A 21,196-nucleotide genomic window follows, 5' to 3' on the forward strand; every position below is an offset into this window, starting at 1 on the left:
ATATAGTGCTGTTGTAATACAGAAAATGTGTAGTGATCAGATTAGGGTATGTTAGCACAAGCATCACCTCAAGCATTTATCATTTCTTTTTTTTTTTTTTTTGGTTTTTGGCCAGGGCTGGGTTTGAACCCGCCACCTCCGGCATATGGGACCGGCGCCCTACTCCTTGAGCCACAGGCGCCGCCCTCATTTATCATTTCTTTGTGCTGGGAATATTCAGTAAGCTCCTTCTACTTGAAACTATGTATTATCATTAACTATAGTCATCTGACAGTGCTATAAAACACTAAAACTTATTCCTCCTACCTAGCTGTAATTTTGTATACTCAATTTAACTAATAGTTAATACCTGCCTCTGTTCTATTTGTTTCAAGGACACTAATTATGCCTCCCCTGGATGTCAGTTTTCAGTTCAGTGCGACAATCAATTATCAATTTTATCAGCAAAATTTATATGTCAAATTCTACTTCACACAAATAACTCCACTGTCCTCAGTGTATATTCTTTGGTCCTCTGATTATATTTTCTAATGTTTTAAATTCCCTCATCTCCCTTCTATTTTCTCTTAGCCACTTTTTCATTTCAGTCCATTACCTTTTCTCACCTCATTATATAACACTACCATCCCTTTGACTTACACCAAATGATCAACTACCTTGATTTTTATTAAAGTGGGGGGAAAAAAAGCTGTCTAAAACTGACTTGTTACCTGTAACAAATTTTTGTCAAAGTATGCTTTTACTCTGGATACTAAGCAAAATTTTTTTTCCTTATATGTGGCAGAACCTTTTCTTTAGCTGACATGATACGAACAAAGATTCCAGATTTGCTCCTAAGTAGGTGGAATGGCTGCTTCTCTACTGTCCATCTGGTTGCTGTTTAATTCTAGCTCCCAGATTTTATGTTGAGGCTTAGCTGCTATAAATTTACATTATCATTATGGCGATTTAAAAGAAGGAAATTGGCTCGGCGCCCATACCACAGTGGTTACAGTGTCAGCCACATACACTGAGGCTGACAGGTTCGAATCTGGCCTGGGCCAGCTAAACAACAATGACAACTATAACAAAAAATAGGTGGGCGTTGTGGTGGGTGCCTGTAATCTCAGCTAATTGGGAAGCTGAGGCAAGAGAATTGCTTAAACCCAGGAGTTTGAGGTTGCTGTGAGCTGTGACGCCATAGCACTTTACCAATGGTAGCGTAGTGAGACTCTGTCTAAAAAAAAAAAAAAAAGCAGGAAATTTTGTCTTAGCATACAAGGTAGATAATTAAGTTCTTGCACTACAAGAAGATAATTAAGTGCTACATATCTTATTGCTGAATATAACTATGATCATCTTCAAAGTACTTGTGAAGCTATGCACCAACAGCAGTGCCTAGGCTACCCTTCAAAGGAATTTTGTAACCCTTTTTCTGGAATGACCATCAGAGCCGTCTGTGTATTACCCTTGACATCCTCAATGTCATCAACATGTCTTCCTTTCAACATTTCCTTCATTGGGGGGAAGAGAAAAAGTTACTGGAGTCCAAATCAGGTTAGTAGGGTGGGTGTTCTAACAACAATGTTTTTTGGGTAAATAAAATCCCTCACAGACAGCTGTGAGGAATTGATGTGATGCCATTGTGATGCAAGAGATACAAGTTGGCCAGCATTTCCCTGTTTTTGTTTTTCTATCAATATTTACTTGATCTACTATGCTTCTCACAGTCAGGGGAAGATTCTGACATACAATTTGATGAATTTTTCAATGTTTTCATCAGTTCTGCTTGTTACTGGCTGCCCTGACCTCTCTTCATCAATGATGCTTCCTCTTCCCTCAGAAAAACATTTAATCCGTTTGTACACTACTGTTTTCTTCATGGCATTATCTCCACAAACATGGACAAACATGTCCCTGATTGCACTTTCACTCTTGCCAAGTTTAAAAAGAAATTTACTAATGTTTATTTGTTGCGCTAATTCAAGCTATGAAATTTTTGCAATGGCACACAAAAGCACACATCAAAAATAATGAATGTCACTCAACAAAGATATCACCACACATCAACATGAACTCAACTGGGACACACTTATAAACCAAGATTATGAAACCTTACTGAGTTGTTCATACAGTGCTGCCAATGAAGCACATGGTGGCAAGTTCTCAAGCTTAATTGTCAGACCTTGTAATTTCTTTTAGGGCTTTAAATAAGCAACCACATAACAGGTGGGGATGTTATGCTCAGCTTTTTGTCTGGCTCAGCCCTCCATACCTAGAATTTCTCGTAGTGCTGTTTTCCTACTAAGCAAAGGAGAACTACCACCAATTGCATGTTTTCTGCCTAGTACAGTCAGTGCCTGTCCCTCAAAATGTTATCTACTTTTGAAACCTATTACTCCTCAAAGTAAAATGGATTCCAAGTGGTACACTGTCCATTGGTTCCAAGACATGCCCTGAACTGGCAAGTGTTCATTATCTCATACCTCCTCTACTTCTAAGCCCTTGATTATTTTCTCCCACATGAGACTTCCAAATAAGGTATCAGGTCTTCCTAAGTGACCTATCAATAGTATACTCGACAAATTCCTCAAAGTTCCTTGGCCTTAGATGACATCCTTATATATTCCCTCGTATAAAGTCAGGGCCAAGTCAACTATTAACATTTCCCTTTTTTTTTTTTTTTTTTTGTAGAGATAGAGTCTCACTTTACCGCCCTCAGTAGAGTAGGGCGTGGTGTCACACTGCTCACAGCAACCTCCAGCTCCTGGGCCTACACGATTCTCCTGCCTCAGCCTCCCAGGTAGCTGGGACTACAGGTGCCCGCCTCAACGCCAGCTATTTCTTTTTTTTTTTGGCAGATTTTGGCCAGGGCTGGGTTTGAACCCACCACCTCCGACATATGGAGCTGGCGCCCTACTCCTTTGAGCCACAGGCACCGCCCCGGCTATTTATTTGTTGCAGTTTGGCCGGGGCTGGGTTTGAACCCACCACCTTCGTTATATGGGACAGGCGCCCTACTCACTGAGCCACAGGCGCCACCCAACATTTCCTTTTCATAACTACTTGGTCATTTTGAAAGCAATCAACGGGACCAGAAGGAAAGGCAATCAGATACTGGTGCTCAAGTCACCATATTGCATAAATTTGTTTAGACGAAAATTTTAGTTTTCTAGAACTCTTTGGGCCACTGGAAGAAATTCTCTCTGGTGAAGACACTGGCAAATTCTATTATTGCCTAAAGAAGTAGATCACATTTATACTTGTAAATAACAATCTGCCATAATAAGTGTCGTACAAGGGAAAAAAGAATCAAATAACTCTTAAAAATAGTACAAGATGATTTATCCAGTATACCAGTGCCCAGAAATGCATCATTGCATGGCTCTAGAGTAATAATTGATCATAATTATGAGCCTAAGGCACTACAAAATCCTGAAGAAAATGTTATAATTAACATAGTTTATGTTAAGAATATAGTTTAGTACAGTCTAATTCTTTAAAAACTGGTAATCCAATAATGATAGGGACAGCTAGTATATCTGCTAGAATGTATTCATTCTTAATACATCAAATGATAGTTTGAGAGATAAGCAAATAAATAATTCTTCATTTCCTATACATACAGCATCTTCTAGAATACATTCCAGATTTAGTATGTTATTTTCCTGCCTGCCACACAAAAAAGAAATGTATTAGTCTTAAAAAGTTCTCTGTTTTATTTGACTGAATAGAAGCATAGAAGAATAAGATATTATGCCAATAGGTTAAAGAAACAAGCAAATGCCATAAACAATTTTATATCAAGGTTCAAAAGGAAAGATTTTCCCTCAATATCTTAAGGAAAACTGTCACTGGGCATTTTTAACAAGAGAAAACTGTCACTGGGCATTTTTAACTCTAGCCCTACAAATGTTATTTTTTTACTTGAAATAATTTAGTAAGACTCCTCTATATTCCCTATTTCTCTCTCATTTGTGAAAAGACAGATGACTTTAAAAACCACAAAATAACGCTTTGAAATGCCAACGCTAACATAATGTATCAACTATCCTTTTCTATAGATCAAAAACAGAACTTTTATTAAAAGCAGCAAGTGTGAATTAACGTTAATTACAAATCTGCTTCTTAGGACAGTGATGATGTGGATTCAGAAGCTCTTCCACCTTAAAAATCCATAAATTCACCAAAAAACAAAGCAAAATAATTTTATTTACTTAGCTGTACCTGCTCATCTCTTTGTCTCCATTCTTGCCAGTTTTCTTCTCGTGAATCCTTCTGTACTGGGTTTGACAATGAGAGCTCATGTTGAACATTACAAATGGCATGGGAGGATTTCTGGGGAATTTTCTTAAAAGCAAGATTCCTGAGCTATAAAACAAACAAACAAAAATACATTAAATATAGTTCATTTTAAAAATCAATATATCAGGCTTGGCGCCTATAGCACAGTGGTTATGGTGCCAGCCACATACACCAAGGCTGGCGGGTTTGAACCTGGCCCGAGCCAGTTGAAACAACAATGACGATTTCAACAAAAACAAAGGAGAAATAGCTAGGCGTTGTGGCGGGTGCTGGTAGTCCCAGCTACTTGGGAGGCTAAGGTAAGAAAATCGCTTAAGCCCAAGAGCTGGAGGTTGCTGTGAGCTGTGATTCTACAGCACTCTACCGAGGGTGACATAGTGAGACTCTGTCTCAAAAAAAAAATAATAAAAATCAATATATCATTGATTTTTTTAACACTGTCTTCCAAACTTACTATGCTAACTTAAAGTCGTTATTAGTGTTTTTTTGCATATAATCTTTGTAGAATGTTAATTTTTCCAGCATTTGAGATAATGCTGCTGGATCTATAGAGGAAATGATTAAGTAAAAATGTGTTGTAGTCTACTATACCACCTTTTTAGGTAACCTAAAATGATTCTTCCTTATTGAAGAGAAATTTATAGGAATAGAACAGTGAAACAAGTGTCCTCTTAAAATACAAAACAGTATAGTTCAAAATTCATAAATTTAAAAGCTTACATAGTGAGAGATCACCTAAGCTACTCTAGCAACTGCTATGCTAGTCCTAAGAAATAAAGGGTGGCTTAGTACACAAAATAACATAACAAACTGTAACAGCATGGGCCAAGCCACTCCCAACAGTAAGAATAATCTAAGACAAAATACAGGTAGTTGAAACAAGAAAGAAAAAATGACAGGCTGTGTGTATTAAAATTGTCTAAACTTGCTTCCTTACATAGTTTGGCCTAAAGGCTTCTCTGTACATAGTCAACGGTCACCTCACTGGATGTGTAAACAGACCATAGTCTACTCTTGTACCAGTCACAGACTTTTGGCCAATCACAGCAGTCAACTGCTCAAATAGTGTTCAAAGAAGGCAAATGCTAAGCTGTAATCATTCCAGCTGTTTCTGTACTTCACTCCTGGTTTCTATATTTTATTTACTTTTTCCTGTCCATGTTGTCTAACCATGTGACAGCCCCACAGTTCCTCTCAACCTAGTCTGTTTCTGGAGTCTGCTGGCTCATGAATCATTCTTTGCTCAATTAATCATTCTTTGCTGTTAAATTTAATTTGTTTAAAGTTTTGCTTTTTGACAAATTGTATCCTCCCAAAAAGTATGTTGAAGCCTAACCCCTACTGTTTGTGAATGTGACCTTATTTGGAAACTGCATATTCACAGATATAATCAAGTTTAGATGAGGTTATATTGAATTAGACGTGGCCCTAATCCAATATGACCAGTGTCCTTGTAGGAAGAGATATAACGAGAACATCGTGCATGGCTTGGCGCCTGAAGCACAGTGGTTATGGCACCAGCCACACGCACCAAGGCTGGTGGGTTCCAACCTGGCCCAGGCCAGCTAAACAACAATGACAACTGCAACAAAAAAACAGCCAGAGGTTGTGGCAGACGCCTGTAGTCCCTGCTACATGGGAGGCTGAGGCAAGAGAATTGCTTAAGCCCAAGAGTTTGAGGTTGTTGTAAGCTATGACACCACAACACTCTACCAAGGGTGACATAATAAGACCCTGTCTCAAAAAAAAAAAAAATCATGTATGAAAATAACACAGGCAAAGGCTATACGTTTACAGCTGCCACCCAGAAGCTAGGAAGCAGCATAGAAGGATTCTACTCAGAATCTCAGAGAAAATAGTCCTGCTGAAACCATGATTTGAACTTCTAACCTCTAGAACTACGAAAGAATAAATTTCTGCTGCCTTAAGTACTTTATTACAGAAGCTGCTTTCTGGTACTTTATTAAAGAAGCTCTAGGAAATTAATAAAGAGGCTTTAAATTGAGGATCAACAATTGATCATTAACTGATCGATACACTGTTCTACAAAAGGGAGTGATGACATACAAAGGCCAGTTAAAGTAGCTGGTTTCTGCTATGGCAAAGACATACATAAAGGTATGCTACTGTGATGAAGCAATGGCAGGAAGACTGTTTTACTTTACAGAAACAAAGACTGACAGAACTCTAAGTGGCTGAAATGAAAGGGAGGATCCTTTGTGCACATTCTCCAGTTATACATTTCCCTATTCTCTAATATAAACTCCATTATTACCTTATTTTCTTATTATTCTGTTTTTAATTCCAAAAAGAAAATAGTATGCAATCAGAAGTTCTGAAAAGATTGGACTTCTGAAAGGTTATCACCCAGTGAGCAAAACGTGTTTTCTCTAAAGTTACCATCTATGTGGCAAGCATTCTTAAGCATATTTAGAAAGTACTGGTTATGGAAATGTAATAGAAACAAACTTAAATTGAAAATGATTTTGCTGGCTGGGCACAGTGGCTCCCACCTGTAATCATAGCACTCTGGGAGGCCAAGCTAGGTGAATTGCTTGAGCTCACGAGTTTGAGACCAGTCTGAGCAAAAGCAAAACCCTGTCTCTACTAAAAATAGAAAAACTGAGGCAAGAGGATTGCTTCAGCCCAAGAGTTGGAGGTTTCTGTGAGCTATGACACCATGGCATTCTACCCAGAGGAAAACTTGAGACTGCCTCAAAAAAAAAAGAAAAGAAAATGGTTTTGCTGACTGTTGGGTCACCATAAAATGAAAATGTAGAGGAAAAAACCCCACTTTTATTTCTTCTCTCCCATTAAATGATATTGAAAAGGTCCTTACATACCTGGCTGTCACTCTAGTAAAATAAACAAAAAATATGCCAGAGTTATATTTCACATTTCTTTTTTTTTTTAATGGTCATATTAAATGTTGGTCATATAATTCATGCTAAGAATGGGAAACAGGGCCTGCCATGAACTTATTTCTCCGAAAAAAAGAGATGACCATCAAATCCATAAAAATGTACATTTAAGGCTAGTTATAGGATTATTGCTTATAATAGATAAAAATGTTTATATAAGAATTCGATTAACTGAAGCATGATACAACATATTTAAAAATTGCAGATTCATTTAAAATAATGTAGATCTGTACTTACTAGTATAAAAAGCTGCTCATGGCTAATTTTTTTAAAAGCCAGTTATAAAATAGTCTATTACATAATCCCATTTTCATGTAAATAAAATATGACTATATAGCTATGTTTATATACAGAAAACACATACCAAAATATTAGTTATACCTACAAATGCCCTTTTTTTTCCTTTTAAGACATCCCCATTTTAATTTTTTTGGAAAAAATACATAAGGTTCCACAGTAAAAAAAGTATTTTAAAAAAGTTCATCACATTTGATTTTAAATACAAACTCATATCTATTTATTCATCCAAGTAGTATTTACTGAATACCTGTGAACCAAGTATTATGGATATACAAGTGAACAAGATAATACCTGTCCTCGTGATCTTCATAGTTTATTAGGAAAGCAGATAACACAATTATATATGTTACCTCATTTGCTTCACTCTGTTGCTGTTCCTTCTTTTTTCGTCTTTTTTCTCTTTTCTTCTCATTTGTAGTTGATTTGTTTCCCAAAGTTTGAGACTTTCCAGCATTCCGACCTTTGCCTTTTCCAGGTTCAGAATCAGAACCACTGCCACTATCCACTTGTAACAAGGCAAAACGAGAAGCAGTAGTGGGAACAGAACTAAGTACTGCTGAAGCCATTGTAAAAATTTTTTCTTTTAAAATATTTCTGTCAAGGATAATTCCTGTAGAAAGGGAAAAGAGGAAGAAGAAAGGTTAATACACTTAGTAAAATTTGTTTTAGATTCTACAACAATCATATGTATGAAATGCATTTCTCCTGACACTGAAATTAGTAATTCATACCCACAGTCCTATTGGCAATAACATACTTAAGTAAATATAAATTATACAATAAAAAGATATGTTGAGATTTCACAGGTAACTATTACAAGACTATCACCAAGGTAAGTGTTCATCTTTCCATATATGGTTTTCAAAACTTCATAATTTTCCTCTCTCCTTTCAATACTCCTGTAATACATATAGATTTATGGAGCATATCCTCAATCAATATGGTTTACAGTGGAAAAATAGGATTATCATTTTTCCTTATAGACAAAAAGACGTTAGTCAAACATATTTACCTCAAACTTCTAATACAAAGAAAAAAAATAAGTAGAAAATAATATTCTGCCTTGGCATCTGTAGCTCAAGTGGCTAAGGCGCCAGCCACATACACCAGAGCTAGCGGGTTCAAATCCAGCCCGGGCCTACCAAACAATGACAACTACAACCAAAAAGTAGCCAAACGTTGTGGCAGGCGCCTGCAGTCCCAGCTACTTGGGAGGCTGAGGCAACAGAATCGCTTAAGCCCTGGAGTTTGAGGTTGCTATGAGCTGTGATGCCAGGGCACTCTACCCAGGGCAACAGCATGATGTTCTGTCTCAAAAAAAAAAAAAAAACGAAGGGCAGCGCCTGTGGCTCAGTGAGTAGGGCGCCGGCCCCATATGCCGAGGGTGGCGGGTTCAAACCCAGCCCCGGCCAAACTGCAACAAAAAAATAGCCAGGCGTTGTGGCGGGCACCTGTCGTCCCAGCTGCTCGGGAGGCTGAGGCAAGAGAATCGTGGAAGCCCAAGAGTTAGAGGTTGCTATGAGCCGTGTGAGGCCACGGCACTCTACCCAAGGGCATTACAGTGAGACTCTGTCTCTAAAAAAAAAAAAAAAAAAATGAATATTCTTATCATACACAAAATAAATGCTACCTTAAGTTTGATTCTAGACAGTATGACTAAACACTGACAACAAATTAAAGAGGTTAAATTTCCTCAACCAAAAGAAACCTTTCCAAAATCATCTTCCACATTTTCATGAGTTTCTGTGGACTCTGCCACTCCGAGCAAAGGTGGGTGTGGTTTCATTTAGTGTTCTGTCAAATTTCCAACAATCTTAGAAGGCATCTTAAAGGTCCTCTAGTAATTTTTAACTCAAATCTTTTAGTTTTATAGTGAGGTAACTGGAGTTCAGACTGGTTAAATGACTTGCCTAAGGTCATTCTGCAAATTAGTGCCACAGTGAGGATGTGAACCCAGATTTGCTGACCCTTATTCTGCCTAAGTTTAATGTAAGAAGCCCCATAACTATCAGAAGACTAAGTACTCTTCCAATTAAAAAGAGATTGTGAAACTCAGAAACGTGTTTTGTTTTGAAATGTATTAGGTACACAAAAACTGAAATAGTGTATAAAACAGTTGGTTTAAAAAAATAAAATGAATACCCTATGTACCAAGCACCAAGGTTAAAAAGAATGTTAACTGACCACTATGTCTCTCCCTAAAGCATTCCCCCACTATCTCTATCTAGAGTTAACTATTATCTCGATTTTAGTGTAACTTAATTCCTTTGCTTTTTTCTATACTACATAGTTCTATCAAATATTTCTCTCTCTTTTTTTTTTTTTTTTGAGACAGAGTCTTACTGTGTCACCTGTGGTAGAGTGCCGTGGCATCACATCTCACAGCAACCTCAAACTCTTGGGCTTAAGCAATTCTCTTGCCTCAGCCTCCCAAGTAGCTTGGACTACAAGCACCTGCCACAATGCCTGGCTATTTTTGTGGTTGTTGCTATAGTTGTCATTGTTGTTTAGCAGGCCCAGGCTGGGTTCAAACCCACCAGCCCCGGCTTATGTGGCCAGTGCTGTAACCACTGAACTACGGGTGCCAAGCCTATCAAATCTCTCTTGTTCGTATCTGAACTAGCTGCCATCATTTTCACAAAATCCTATTGGCTACATATATATTTCTTACTATATCACAATATCACACAGGACTATACACAGGAGGTAAGAATTACTGAGGTTTGTATTGAAAGCTAACTGTACATTATACTTTGTATGTTTTCAGGACTGAACAAAAATGAGATGTATTCAATCTTCTATCTTAAGAATCCAGAAAAGTATTTGGAAATCTTTCTATTTTTTGTTATACAATGAAGAAAAATCAAAATAAGCACTGGTATTTGAAGATGTCATCTAGCAATCATTAAATCAAAGTATTTTTTATTATAATACCACATTAACACTCATTGCTGTTATGCCCATATATAAGCAAATGAAGATAAAAACCACAATATACAGAAATTACATCACAGTGATAAATTATGAAAAAGTTTTAGCTTTAAATCTTTCCTACAAGAAAATCAAGGATCTATAAATTATTACAAGAGAGAAAAGATTACAAAATGAAAAAGAAATTCTAGACTCAAAAATATCATGGAAAATATTACTTCTCTTTCAACTTCCAACATATCTTCAAAATAATTCTATATCAAGTTTTAGTTTCTTGAGTACCTTAGGTAAACTGTTCAACATCATTTAATTATAACAGCTGAAACTATAAATTTCAAGTGGTAGCTCCATTACTGTTCACAATTATCCAATGTCCCCCTTTGAAGGAGAATTGTACCATATATCTCCCTTCCCTGTCGAATGCAGACACGACCACATGACTTACTTTAGCCAGTGAAATGTCAATCTTTAAAAAGCTTTTGAAGTCAGCAGTTAGTTCCGCATGTTCTCTTTTCCCTGCTTCTGTGACTGTAAGCGTATGTTGAGATGGAGCCTCCATCAGCCAAATCTAAGAGTCTCTCAAACGACAATGTACCGAGCAAGACAGCAAAATTGCTGCTTTAGGCGCTGGGATTTTCATGTCATTACTGCAGTATAACCTAGGCTTATCATGACATAGCTTACACAAAAAAATTTCTTTTCCATTCTAGGGCTGATAATCAAAACTGTGAATTTTGTATTTGGATTGTTCTGTATGAGTCAAATGTTCATAAATATCTATTCTAAACATCACTCCAAGCTCACAGAAATTTTCTTTCTGTGGTATAAGGCAGAGCTTCCTTACCTGTTATCCTCAGGTAAGCTTTCCCTCAAGTCAGAGCCTCTGAGCCACTCACCTCCAAACAAACTCATCTGGTGCTCATCATAGGTAGGTATCCTACATGCTGCTCTGCAATTATGTCAAATATGACAAGGAAAGTGCTCCACCACCTGGTAATATACTTCCTCAGATAGCTGCAGAATGCACTGCTGCCCATCATGGCAGATAGACTCATGGAACTGTTGGAAGAGTTTATGTTCCAGCTGCCCAAACAGCAAAGCACATAGTACAAAGAGAGGACGAGTTGGGGAGTATACGAAAAGTTATGTCATGATAAACCTAAGTTATATAGAAGTTGGGGGACACAAAAACTCCTAGTGAGCAAGGTTCCAAGCAATGGTTTTAAATCTTTGTATCAGTATTTCCCCCCAGGTGTTTTTAGCAGCATAAAATCTAGTTGCATAGTGACTGCTCAAACACATACACTTTCTGCCAATTAGAGCTTTGTCATTATCTCAAAAACTTATTAGAAAATCCAATTGAATTTGAAATCCTTTCATTTTTATTATAAGAAATTCAAATATTTGGCAAAAATGGCTTTTGAATTCTTCAAAAATAATTTCAACTGTTGTAAATTACTGAATGCTTAGAAAACAAAAATGGTTTATTATCTACTACACATATATAAAATAATTTAAAGAGGACTCTTTCTAAGAAACCATCATTTAAAAGTCTAGATCAAGGCCGGGCATGGTGACTGATGTCTGTAATCCTAGCACTCTGGGAGGCTGAGGCGGGTGGATGGCTTGAGCTCACGAGTTCAAGACCAGCCTGAGCAAAACCAAAACTCCATCTCTACTAAAAATAGAAAAACTGAGGCAGGAGGATTGCTTGAGCCCAAGAGTTGGAGGGTGCTGTGAGCTATGACACCATGGCACTCTACCTAGGGCAACAGCTTGAGATTCTGTCTCAAAAAAAAAAGAGTCTAGATCAAGAACTGCATACTATTTCATGGATAAACCTTGTATTTAAAAGCTTATGTTCTCCTAATCTTTTATACCTGGGAAAAACAAAACAAAACAAAAGCATATGTTCACAGAAGCAAGCACAATTTTCTCATTGGAAACCCTGAAAAAAATTTTGAAGTTTTATACAAATTCAACATTTAGTATCATTCCTAATATTTTATATTCTGCTTTGCTTATCTTAATCATATACCTTTGATATAAAAGAAAATGTAATACTTTTCACCCAGTTTACTATATAGACACTTGTAAATCTTCCAGTTTAGGGACAACGAGATGCCTCTGGTCTTTTTTTTTTTTTTTTTTTGCAGTTTTTGGCCAGGGCTGGGTTTAAACCCACCACCTCTGGTGTATAGAGCCGGTGCCCTACTCCTTGAGCCACAGGCACTGCCCTGCCCCTGGTCTTTTATGTTAGTAATGTAGCAGTCAAGTGGCAGAGCGCCCCTGCATGAGAGTGCCGACCTGGAACCAGAATGCCTCCTCAAACCCGACTTGCTGTGAGCCCCTAAGCAACTTACTTGATCTCTCAGTTTTCTCTGTAAAAAAGGAATAAAAGTACCTAGCTCTCTGAGTTGTAAAGACTGAATAAGTTAACATATGTAAAGTGCTTAGATCAGTAGCCAGTACACCATAAGCATTTAAATCTGTATTTGAATGCATCACTTAAGGATGAAAATACTTTCTAAGAAATGTGTCATTAAACAATTCTGTCACTGTGGGAACATCATAGCGTATACTTACACAAACCTTGAAGGTATACCCTACTATATGCCTAGGGTACATGGCATGGGCTATTTGCTCCTAACCTACAACCTATACAGCAGGTTATTATGATAAAATATTACAGGCAACTGTAATGCCATGATAAATACTTGTATATCTAAACACAGAAAAAGTATAGTATGGCATTATAATTTTAGAGGACCATGGTTAATTGAAATGTTGAGCAGCATGTGACTATATAAGCATCTATTATTACTTACTATTATTATTAAATTGAAATGTACCTTGAGGTCCTATGAGGCATAGTAGAATCAGCAGAAGCTGTTTAAAAATTTGACTGAGGGCAGTTCCTGTGGCTCAGTGGGTAGGGCACGGGCCCCATATACCAAGGGTGGTGGATTCGAACCCAGCCCCAGCCAAACTGCAACCACCACCAAAAAAAAAAAAAAAAGAAAAAGAAAAAATAGTCGGACGTTCTAGCAGGCTAGCAGGCACCTGTAGTCCTAGCTACTCAGGAGGCTGAGGCAAGAGAATAGCCAAAGCCCAGGAGTTTGAGATTGCTGTGAGCTGTGACACCACAGCACTCTACTGAGGGTGATAAAGTAATCTGTCTCTAATAAATAAATAAATAAATAAATAAATTGACTGAAGCATGTCCATTCAAAAGTGTTTTGAAACTTAATACTCGGCCCTTCTAGAAGCTAAGGCTTTAATTTCTGAAATTGGCAGCACCTGTACTTAGTGGGTAGGGCACCAACCATATACACGGAGGCTGGCGGATTCAAACCTAGCCCAGGCCAGCTAAAGCAACAATGACAACTGCAACAACAACAAAAATAGCCGGGTATTGTAATGGGTGCCTGTAGTACAAGCTACTTGGGAGGCTGAGGCAAGAGAATCACTTAATCCCAAGGGTTTGAGGTAGTTGTGAGCTGTGACACCACAGCACTCTACCAAGGGTGACACAATAAGACTATGCCTCGGGCGGCGCCTGTGGCTCAGTCGGTAGGGCGCCGGCCCCATATACCGAGGGTGGCGGGTTCAAACCCGGCCCCGGCTGAACTGCAACCAAAAAATAGCCGGGCGTTGTGGCGGGCGCCTGTAGTCCCAGCTACTCGGGAGGCTGAGGCAAGAGAATCGCTTAAGCCCAGGAGTTGGAGGTTGCTGTGAGCTGTGTGAGGCCACAGCACTCTACCGAGGGCCATAAAGTGAGACTCTGTCTCTTGTAAAAAAATTTAAATTTAAAAAAAAAAAAAAAAAAAAGACTATGCCTCAAAAAAAAAAGAATCTGAAATAAAAAGTTTTTAAGCATTCAATAGCAATTCAGTAGTCAGCCACCAAAAGGAATCAAAGACTTAAGAATTACATCTAAAATACTACAAAAGGAAAACACCAATCTACAAGAAACCCAAGAACCACACTTGGAATGATTCTTAAACAGTGGGCATAACACAAGTCTGAAACACAATAAATAGATAATAAATGTTTCCTAAATAAGTGAAAAGAAATAACCAAAACGGAAAGACAAAGCAAGAAAAAAAAGTATTAGAACAAATATTGTTAATTGAGACAAAATTACTTTTTTTAGAGATCCTTTTGTAGTTCATAAGTCTAATAATTGTTTTCATACTCATGAGTGAGATGTGCCTCCCTCAAACCTTGTTATGGCATCATCTCTTTACCCTTCTGATATGAAAATAATACTAATAAATTATTTTTCTGGGAAGGTATACCTATGCTGTATCACCCCAGAAACCCATGTGTTAAGATACTTTAACTTAGCAAAGGGTAGAATGGAAAGGGGGATATGCTCACCTATAATAGTTCCTTGTTGATTTGACATAAGAGTGCCCCCCCCAAAAAGAGTAAGATAGTGGCATCCACTTGCACTATACTTTACATAATAGTAAATATCAAAGACAAAAAAAAATAGCACTTCGGGCGGCGCCTGTGGCTCAGTGAGTAGGGCGCCGGCCCCATATGCCGAGGGTGGCGGGTTCAAACCCAGCCCCGGCCAAACTGCAACAAAAAAATAGCCAGGCGTTGTGACGGGCGCCTGTAGTCCCAGCTACTCGGGAGGCTGAGGCAAGAGAATTGCTTAAGCCCAGGAGCTGGAGGTTGCTGTGAGCTGTATGATGCCATGGCACTCTACCAAGGGCCATAAAGTGAGACTCTGTCTCTACAAAAAAAAAAAAAAAATAGCACTTCTTTATATCTAAGGAAACAAGAGATAACTGGAAGGACTCAATCATTTGTGAAATAAATACTTTTAAAAATAAATAAATAAATAGCCAATACATCAACACATCATCTACCTCAAGAGCCATGAAAGAAATCTACATACCAGGCTCAGCACCCGTAGCACAGTGGTTACAACACTGGCCACATGCACCAAGGCTGGCGGGTTTGAACCCGGCCCAGGCCTACTAAACAACAATGACAACTGCAACAAAAAAAATAGCCAGGCGTGTGGCAGGCACCTATAGTCCCAGTTACTTGGGAGGCTGAGGTAAGAGAATCACTTAAGTCCAAGAGTTTGAGGTTGCTGTGGGCTGTGATGACACAGCACTCTACCGAGGGTGACATAGTAAGACTCTGTCTCAAAAAAAAAAAAAAAAAATCCACATAGCAATGTCAAAAGGTACACTGAGAACAGAGCACGACCCTAGCCTGGGGGAAGAAAAGACTTTTTTTTCTTGGGGTACACTAATCCAAAATATATTTAAAGAAAAAAAAAAAAAAAGAAGGGAGAAAATGTACACTAACTAGTACTTTGGAAGTAGAGGAAGGGAAAAATGTCAATTTTAAGTAAAAGAAGGAAATAAAATGTAATATAAAATTAACCCTCAATTTGTAAACATACATATTATTTATATACATACCAAAGAAAAGAAATTCATTAGATTACTAATTATGATTTTTCTCCCTTCTACAGTTTTCACTTTCCCCAAAGGTTCTACAATGACCTATAAAAGAAAAAAAAAAAAATCTCATCTTGAAAATGGAAAATGGATCTCTGGTCATCTATACCCAAATTGAAAAGTTAAGTATAATGTAATCAGTCTAATATTGATTTTCTTCACTGTGTCAAAATTTAGAAAGGGCAACTACAGGTCAGAATTGACAATGAGATGCCTCTGGCCATGTATGTCAGTGATGCACATTTACGTTAGTGAGGCAAAAGTCAAATGACAGACAGCAATTGTTACAGACTATGTTGCATGCTTTGAAGAAAACATTACTGTAATTAACTAATTTTGCAGAATTTATGAAAAGATAGTCATGTTATATAGTCCAGGAATATCACTGTAACTTCTTTTTTAACCTGGATGAGAAAAAAAGGGATAAACGGGCAGACTGTGAAAACAGAAGATTTTTAAAGATACTACTTCAGGGCATGGCTAGGGTTAATACTCCTTCAGTCTTGAGTCCCCAAATCCTGCATCTCCACCTACACTCATATCTAAGAGAGATTAGGATAGAGTCAAATACTCTAACAAATATCCTAATAGGATAGAGTATTTGACTACAAAGGGAGAGTCTTTTCTCCCCTCCCTTTCTATTATATTCTCCCATATTAACCTAACATTTAAAAAAACAAAAATCTTGGCTTAGTGCCTGTGGCTCAAGAGGCTAAGGAGCCAGCCACATACACCTGAGCTGGTGGGTTCGAATCCAGCCCAGGCCCGCAAAACAACAATGATGGCTGCAACCAAAAAAATAGCCAGGTGTTGTGGGGGGGCGCCTATAGTCCCAGCTACTTGGGAGGCAGAAGCAGGAGAATAGCATGAGTTCAGAAGTGGGAGGTTGCTGTGAGCTGTGATGCCAGAGCACTCTACCCAGGGTGACAGCTTGAGGCTCTATCTCAAAAAACAAACAAACAAAAATCTCTAACCAGAAACATTCAAACAGTAAAGGAGGAAAACATATGTCAAACTTATATCTAGAAAACTTCTCGACTGTTCTATCAACTCAAAAACTGACTTTGTAGTTTGTTATAGGCATTACCATTCCCTTTGTCTCTCTCACAAATGCACTAGATCTTTAAAATTCAAACACACGCTCAGATATTTATATACACTTAAATGATATAATTAAGGCATACAATGAGAATAAAAGTATAGGGGATCTCCAACTAAGCAATGAATATTATCCTATGAATATGTTGGCTAATGCTATCTATAACATTTATATATTACTAAAATACTACATAAGGTTTTGATTCAGAAATCTAATGATTATACTTTATTTTTCTCCTCTTTTAAAAATAATTTCAAGGATAATTTTAATTATTTCCAGGATAAGTTTAACTGATGGAAGACAGAAGATATTCACACACAGGATAATTTTAAAAGGAAATGCTTTACATCAAAACACAAATATACACAAGTTCACAAAGGTAGTTCATTGTATATAAATATATATTCTATATTCTGTTATCCTCTATAATTTAATGACTACCATCAGTAAAAGCAATTAATTCCTCTTTTCATCAGATGGCAGCAATGTCAAAAGCATAAGTATATTTTATATATACTTCATACCCAAAAGCTAATTAATTTATTAAATAGTATAGTATGCATTAGGGGTTTCTTTAGCAACTCTCCTTCGGATTTTGTATGTACTTCAGAAAAAAACTACTTAGAGTTTCTTGAACACACAATTAGTTTACTTGTTCAGATCTTTATCTATGCTATTCCTTTTGCCTATCATGCGTGCCATCTCTTCCACTCAAAATTTCCATTCACTTCTCAAAATCCTGCTCAGGTGCTAGTATCTCTATGAAGCATCTTCTAACCTGCCCCTGAAATTAATCATTCCTTCCTCTTTCCTCTGTAATATTTCCATATTTTATAGTTACTTCTTTTATTGAACAGACTCCAATAAATTATATCTTTATTTTGTGCCTAGCCCTCCATAATCCTAATTTTCCTAAAAGGCATGGGCTGTTTCTTTCTAACCCTAACAAATACCAAATACCAAAAATTAATTGGCTTTTGGGTACAAAGTATATATAAAATGTAGACTCTGTTATACTTTTGACATTGCTGCCATCTTATGAAAAGAGGAATTAATTGCTTTTACCAATGGTAGTCATTAAATTACAAAGGATAATAGAAAATAGAATATATATTTATATATGCTGAACTACCTGTGTATTTGTAATGGTGAACTTGTGTATCTTTGCATTTTGACCTGGTATGTAGAAGATAAATGTATTGAACTTAGAGGAGTTTTTGTAATGTTTAAATTACCCAAGATCACATCTGTCTATGCACTGAAAGATGTACTCTAGAAAAAGAAGAGAAAAACACCAAGTGCACTATAGATAATCCCCAATCTCGTAATGAAAATGTGGATTAATGATTATTAACAGTTCAAAGTTGTTTCATTATGTTAAGTCCATTCTACCAACTAGTGATCACCACAACTAATTTTGTCTAGAAAGCCTATCTGTGTGGAAAGGAGATTTCTTATATATGCTTTTATAAGTGTTGATTTAAAAGAATTAGTACGCATCGGGTACCTAAGTAAAACTGCTTATTAAAATGAATAGCCTACCACAGATGTTCAACTTGTGACTCATGAATTACTTGAGGCCTGCTTTGCTTATCTGTGGTACTGGATATTACAAGCAAAAATTATGCATGGACCACTTTTTTACTTAATAACTTTTGTTAACTTTTATAGGTGTATTTAATTGTGGCCTAAGACAACTCTTCTTCCAATGTGAGGCAGAGAAAAAAAGGTTAGATACTCCTGGGCTCTATGCATGCTCAAAGGACCACTTCCATTATGACTTCATTCCTCTAGACTATGATATCACGAGTCAGGAAAGATGGTTGCAGCACCCGTATCTCAGTCCAGGGGATCACGATTAGGGTACTTCCAAACTGACACACACCTATAAACACACAAAATCCTTAATCAAGGGCAACCAAATATATCCCTCTCTATAAGATGAAAGATGGGCATCTTCAATTAATACAATCAACCAGTTGATCTAATCTGAAAAGAAATTAATATGAGGTAGATGCCAATTACTGTGACCTCACTAAAATGTAATTTAGATTTGAAAAAAGTGAGCATAAAATGAAATAGCACTGAGTACCACTGACTTAAGGTAAAATAAAATAGTGTGTTATTCTATGTTCTGTTCTTCGAATAACACAACATCTTTAACTTTGGTTTCTGGAAAATGCAGATTCACAATAAGCAAGTGCCAAGTGCATAGTAAAACTGTGCTCACAACACACTTATTGCAAACAATGTCAACTTAAAAGGGTATGCCTCAAACTCCATTTTTTCCTCATAGTTAAGTACTGCCTCCCCTCCCCACTTTCCAGCCACTAACTTCAGTAGTGCAAGCAAATAGTGAGAAAACTAAGAATTTTCCCATAATATAATAAAGCACAAGTATTTTTCATTTGCTCACCAACTTTGGTCAACTTTAGGTTCTTGCTCTTACTCCATGGAGTTGAGGCCACTTACTCTACGGAGTAAAACAAGTATCTTACAGAGTAAGTATGCTGTATTCATTTTTCAATAATTAAGAATATATTTCATTAAAAGAGGATTTGACTACTACCAACTATAGTGTTATAAACCTGTTGAGAAAGGAAAATCCAGATTTCTATAAAGATTTTTAATATTTTAATTTGCTAAAATTAAAATATTAAAAATTGAATTATTCAAAAATATTAAAAATAAATATTTCTCAAATATTTCTATAGCTACAAGTCAAATTTATTACACTAATGATTCCAATTACAATCACAAGCACGTTTACTACATAAACAGACAACACTAAATGGTGTAGGAAAAAATGTGACTGACTTTTCAGTATAAGAAAGATGTCCCATCCTTAACCTGCAGTGAAAACATCAGGACCTACTCTGAAAACTACCGCTAAGGTAAAGAATGGGAAAAGGGGAATACAGAGAAAAGACAGACCAGTTAAGAAGCTAATTTTGTTATTACTATTAACTATTTATTAAGAACCCTAATGTTAGAGATTTGACAAAAATTCTGAAAGACGGTTCTGAACAAGAACAGCAGAGAGAGAAAGAAAAGAAACGAAAGAGAGAAACAATCAAATCCTTTACTTTTCAATAGCTGGCGGGGAAGAGGAGCAGCACTATAGTGAAGAAGTAATTCACTATACCTCATTCATGAATGAAAAGCAAATTTCACCCATAGGCTGTTAACCGATGCTCTAAACTTATTCGCCAAGTACACAGATAAGGAATAAGGCTGGGCAAGACCTAACTCTGGCAGAGAAGCGGCTTCAAAACCTGAAAAGGAGAAAACAACGAGTCAGGTCGTCGCTCCAGAAATTTCCGAGCGCCCGGCTCCCGGGTAGGGACCGCGGATGCCGGAGAGGACGGTAGCACCTGTCACTCGAGCGGCCCCCGCAGGGTCTGGGGGCTCAGTCACGGCCCGAGCGCCGGTCCTTCCCGCCGCCCCCGAGCCCTGCGCCGAGCGTCGGGCCGCGGCCCGTCCCTGGGAGCGGCCCTCCCGCGCCCTCTGCCCAGCGCTCCGGTCAGCGGGGCCGGTCGCCTCAGGCCGAGTCTCCACGATGCCAGCCCGGGGCACCGGTGAAAGCGCGGTCGAGCCGCCGCAATCACCACAGGGGCTCCGGAGGAGACCCCACAAGGCGGGCCCGCCTCCGCGTACTCACCGGGCCTCCCCGGCCGCCGGCTCGGCCCTTCTATCCCGCCTCCCCGCCGCCGCCGCCTCTCCCGCGGCTCCCGGGGCGGCCGCACTGGGCGTTGGGGCTGGGCTGGGTCAAATGTCAGGAGGGGCGGGGTCGCGGGACTCGCGACTGGCCGGGGTCGCGCGTCGGCCCGCGGGCCGGGCAATAACGGGTCCCGGGGCGCCGGGCCGGTTGGGCGGACCGCGGCGGTGAGCGCGGCTGCAGGCTGCGGTGAGGGGCGGGGAAGAGAGCGGCTGCGAGCGAGTGAGCGAGAGGAGGGTGGGAGGAAAGCCCGGGCGGAGGGGGCGGTGTGAGAGCCGCGGGGCGGGGCGGGGGCGGGGCCTGGCGCACCCGCCGCTGCGCGCGGGGGTTTGTTTATTTTCTCTGTTGGCCTCGGCGCTGGCGCCGGAGTAGAGGTAACGTGAGCGCCCGGAGTTGGGGGAAAGCACCAGAACCACCTGCTGAAGAAGGGGAGCTACGGGGGCCGGGCAGGGTC

General features: G+C 38.7%; 1 protein-coding gene and 1 non-coding gene across 7 annotated transcripts in view; one reads left to right on the top strand and one right to left on the bottom strand.

Moving 5' to 3' along the window:
• The window catches only part of GKAP1 (G kinase anchoring protein 1), a 96,406-nt gene extending 75,445 nt beyond the window's left edge, over window positions 1–20,961 (bottom strand). For 2 of the 6 annotated variants that reach the window (XM_053576539.1, XM_053576511.1), the window contains exons 1-3: window positions 20,686–20,955; window positions 7,856–8,115; window positions 4,207–4,350 (exon numbers count right to left, since the gene is read on the bottom strand). In XM_053576539.1, coding sequence (XP_053432514.1) covers window positions 4,207–4,350; window positions 7,856–8,071 — 360 coding nt within the window. In that variant the 5' untranslated portion in view covers window positions 8,072–8,115; window positions 20,686–20,955. Of the gene's footprint in view, window positions 1–4,206; window positions 4,351–7,855; window positions 8,116–15,886; window positions 15,971–20,169; window positions 20,300–20,398; window positions 20,433–20,685 lie in introns of those variants that run through there. The other 4 variants (XM_053576531.1, XM_053576500.1, XM_053576545.1 and 1 more) reach the window with 4 other exon arrangements.
• On the top strand, window positions 14,595–14,696 carry LOC128580361 (small nucleolar RNA U13). Its single transcript, XR_008378656.1, has one exon. It is a non-coding gene; the product is annotated as a small nucleolar RNA U13 (small nucleolar RNA).
• Window positions 20,962–21,196: the final 235 nt, after the last annotated feature.

Source organism: Nycticebus coucang, chromosome 2 (genome assembly GCF_027406575.1).
Source record: "Nycticebus coucang isolate mNycCou1 chromosome 2, mNycCou1.pri, whole genome shotgun sequence".
Taxonomy (NCBI): Eukaryota; Metazoa; Chordata; class Mammalia; order Primates; family Lorisidae; genus Nycticebus; species Nycticebus coucang.